Here is a 2,344-nt window from a genome sequence, read left to right as displayed (position 1 = left end):
CCGTCCTGGGGTGCCGAGGTGTCGGCAAGTCAGGTGAGATGGGCACCCCACTGCCACGGGGATGGCCCCACACTGGGGGGGTGGGGGGTTCTGGGGTGCTGCTGCCTGGGGGGGAGACACAACCACCTCACCCTCCTCTTTGCCCTCCCGCAGCCCTGACCGTGAAGTTTCTAACCAAGAGGTTCATCAGCGAATATGATCCCAACTTGGGTAAGATGCTTTCCCCACGGGTGTTTTCCCCCTCCCCCGTCGTTGTCTTCCATCAGCTCCCACGGAGCATCCTTCCCAACTCCTGCATTTCCCACGAATATTTAAGGGGAACAAGAAACAACAAACAAACCATCACTCCAAATTGCATGAAAAAAAACAACGGAAGGGCTGGATTTGACCCAAACCCGCCTGTAAAAACAGAGGTGAAAGCAGCGCTCTCCCCGCGGGCACGTCCCGTGGGGGAACCTCGGCTCCTCATCGCCCCCAAGCACCTGAAAGCTGAATTATTTGGGGTCCTTGGGGAGCACCTTGTGCCTCTTGCTTGCTCCTGGGGGTGTGGGGCAGGAGAAGGGCTGGGGGAGCAAGCGGGGGCCGCAGGGCGGGCAGCCCCGGGGGGCTGTGCTGTGCAGCCAGCTGCTCTGGGCAGTATTTTTTTTCCAGACATTTGAGTAATTAATAACTATTTTCCTAGGCTTGACTCCAGGGCACGGGGAAGAACCATAAATGATTTATCAGGGACATTAGGGAGATATGGAGCTTGTCCAGAAACCAACTCCGGCCACTAATAACTCAGCGACTTAGGAAAGAAGGATAAATCCTTTCCTGCTCCGATCTTTTTTGGGAATGTGGTTTCATCTTCCCACATCAAAACCTTTCTGTAATACATCAGTTAGGACCCAGCTGGGAGAAGGCATCTTTCTCATGGGGGAACTCTCCCTGCCTACCCTCCTTCCAAAAGAAAGGGGTGCTCCTTTTCCCTGATATATTGGGAAATAGCCCCGGTGTCAAGCCCCCAGCTCACTTTATCTTGCCAAGTCGTGGCTTTTAGATAAGGGCTGAGCTTTGGGTGCAGTGATGGCCACTCATGGTTCCCTCCCTCCTTCTCCCATGGGAGCCCACGCTTGCAGATGCAGGGAGAAATGACTGCTCCCAGCTGGGCTTGCCTAGTGGCATCACAGCCCCCCCCCCCCGAAATGGTGTCTCAGGAAGGAGTGAGGTGGGAGGTGTCAGTGGAGGATGTTCCTCACCAGGGGATGAGCTTTTTCTGCAGTGCTCCACGTTTTGGAGATGATGGGACACCCTAACCCACCCTCACAACCACCCTTCTCCTTGCAGAGGACACCTACACCTCAGAGGAGCTGGTGGACCAGCAGCCCGTGCTGCTGAAGGTGATGGACACTGCTGACCAGGTGAGCCCCCAGGCCACTGCCGGTGCCAGCCATCCAGCATGGCACAGCTGGACCCACAGCTCAGCTGCTCCTCTTGCCCCTAGGATGGCCCCGGGAACTGTGAGCGATACCTGCGCTGGGCCAGCGCCTTCCTCGTGGTCTACAGCATCGAGGACAGGAAGAGCTTCGAGGGCTGCCAGCGCTACCTGGAAGTGCTGGCCCTGCACGCCCGGGGCTGCCAGCACCGCTGCCCTCTGCTCCTGCTGGGCAACAAGCTGGACATGGAGCAGTACAGGTACTGGATATGGGGCCAGGCTGTCCTTTCCTGGTGGGAGAGAGCTCACTGATCACCCCTCTTCCCTCTGGCTGGGATGCAAAAACCAAATCCAGTTTTTCTGGGGCGGTATTTCCACCCCCATTGGTACTTGCCACGTCCTCCTCCGAGGTTCCTGCTCTCCTGCCTGGGGGATGATGTGTTTATTTTCAGCGGGATGTTTTGGTAAAGCAGCGTCACTGTCCCCAGGCAGGGCTTGAGCCTGTTCCAGCTCCTCACTCCCTTCCGGATGTGCCCTTTTCCTGGAGTCCTTTCTCACCCTGTCCCCAGTGAGTCCCATGCTGCCAGGACTGGATGTCCCCGGTGTGTTTTTCTGGCCTTTCTGGGGCTGTGCTGAGTGTTTGCCCCACAGGCACCTTGAGTCACGTGTGGTGCTGAACCCCCTAGTGCCCCCAGCACAGAGGCTCTTCATGGCCAGGACCTGCCCCATCTCCTTCCCACTTCCCAGTGCTTCACCATGACATGCAGTCCTTGCACCCTGAGCACACATCCCTGGCACGAGAGGTTGCATGATTCTTCAGGGATCTGCACAGCCCCTTGCTCTGTTTCTTTGGGAAAGGCAACATTCTTTTGGATTAAAATCCCCTGCTGTGCCAGGAGGGAGACGAGTGGGTGCTGCCCCGGTGCTCAC

General features: G+C 57.3%; 1 protein-coding gene across 1 annotated transcript in view; it reads left to right on the top strand.

The window, feature by feature from the left end:
* Positions 1 to 2: 2 nt before the first annotated feature.
* Positions 3 to 2,344, top strand: part of RASL12 (RAS-like, family 12) — a gene marked incomplete at its 5' end in the record, with an annotated part of 4,722 nt that continues 2,380 nt past the window's right edge. Inside the window, 4 exons of the mRNA XM_009995330.1 lie at positions 3 to 33; positions 154 to 210; positions 1,327 to 1,400; positions 1,484 to 1,674. Of these exons, the coding sequence (XP_009993632.1) occupies positions 3 to 33; positions 154 to 210; positions 1,327 to 1,400; positions 1,484 to 1,674 (353 nt within the window). The remainder of the gene's footprint in view (positions 34 to 153; positions 211 to 1,326; positions 1,401 to 1,483; positions 1,675 to 2,344) is intronic.

The sequence above is a fragment of the Chaetura pelagica genome, unplaced genomic scaffold (assembly GCF_000747805.2).
Source record: "Chaetura pelagica isolate M959 unplaced genomic scaffold, ChaPel_1.0 scaffold453, whole genome shotgun sequence".
Taxonomy (NCBI): domain Eukaryota; kingdom Metazoa; phylum Chordata; class Aves; order Apodiformes; family Apodidae; genus Chaetura; species Chaetura pelagica.
This window is presented reverse-complemented; position numbering and strand designations above follow the sequence as displayed.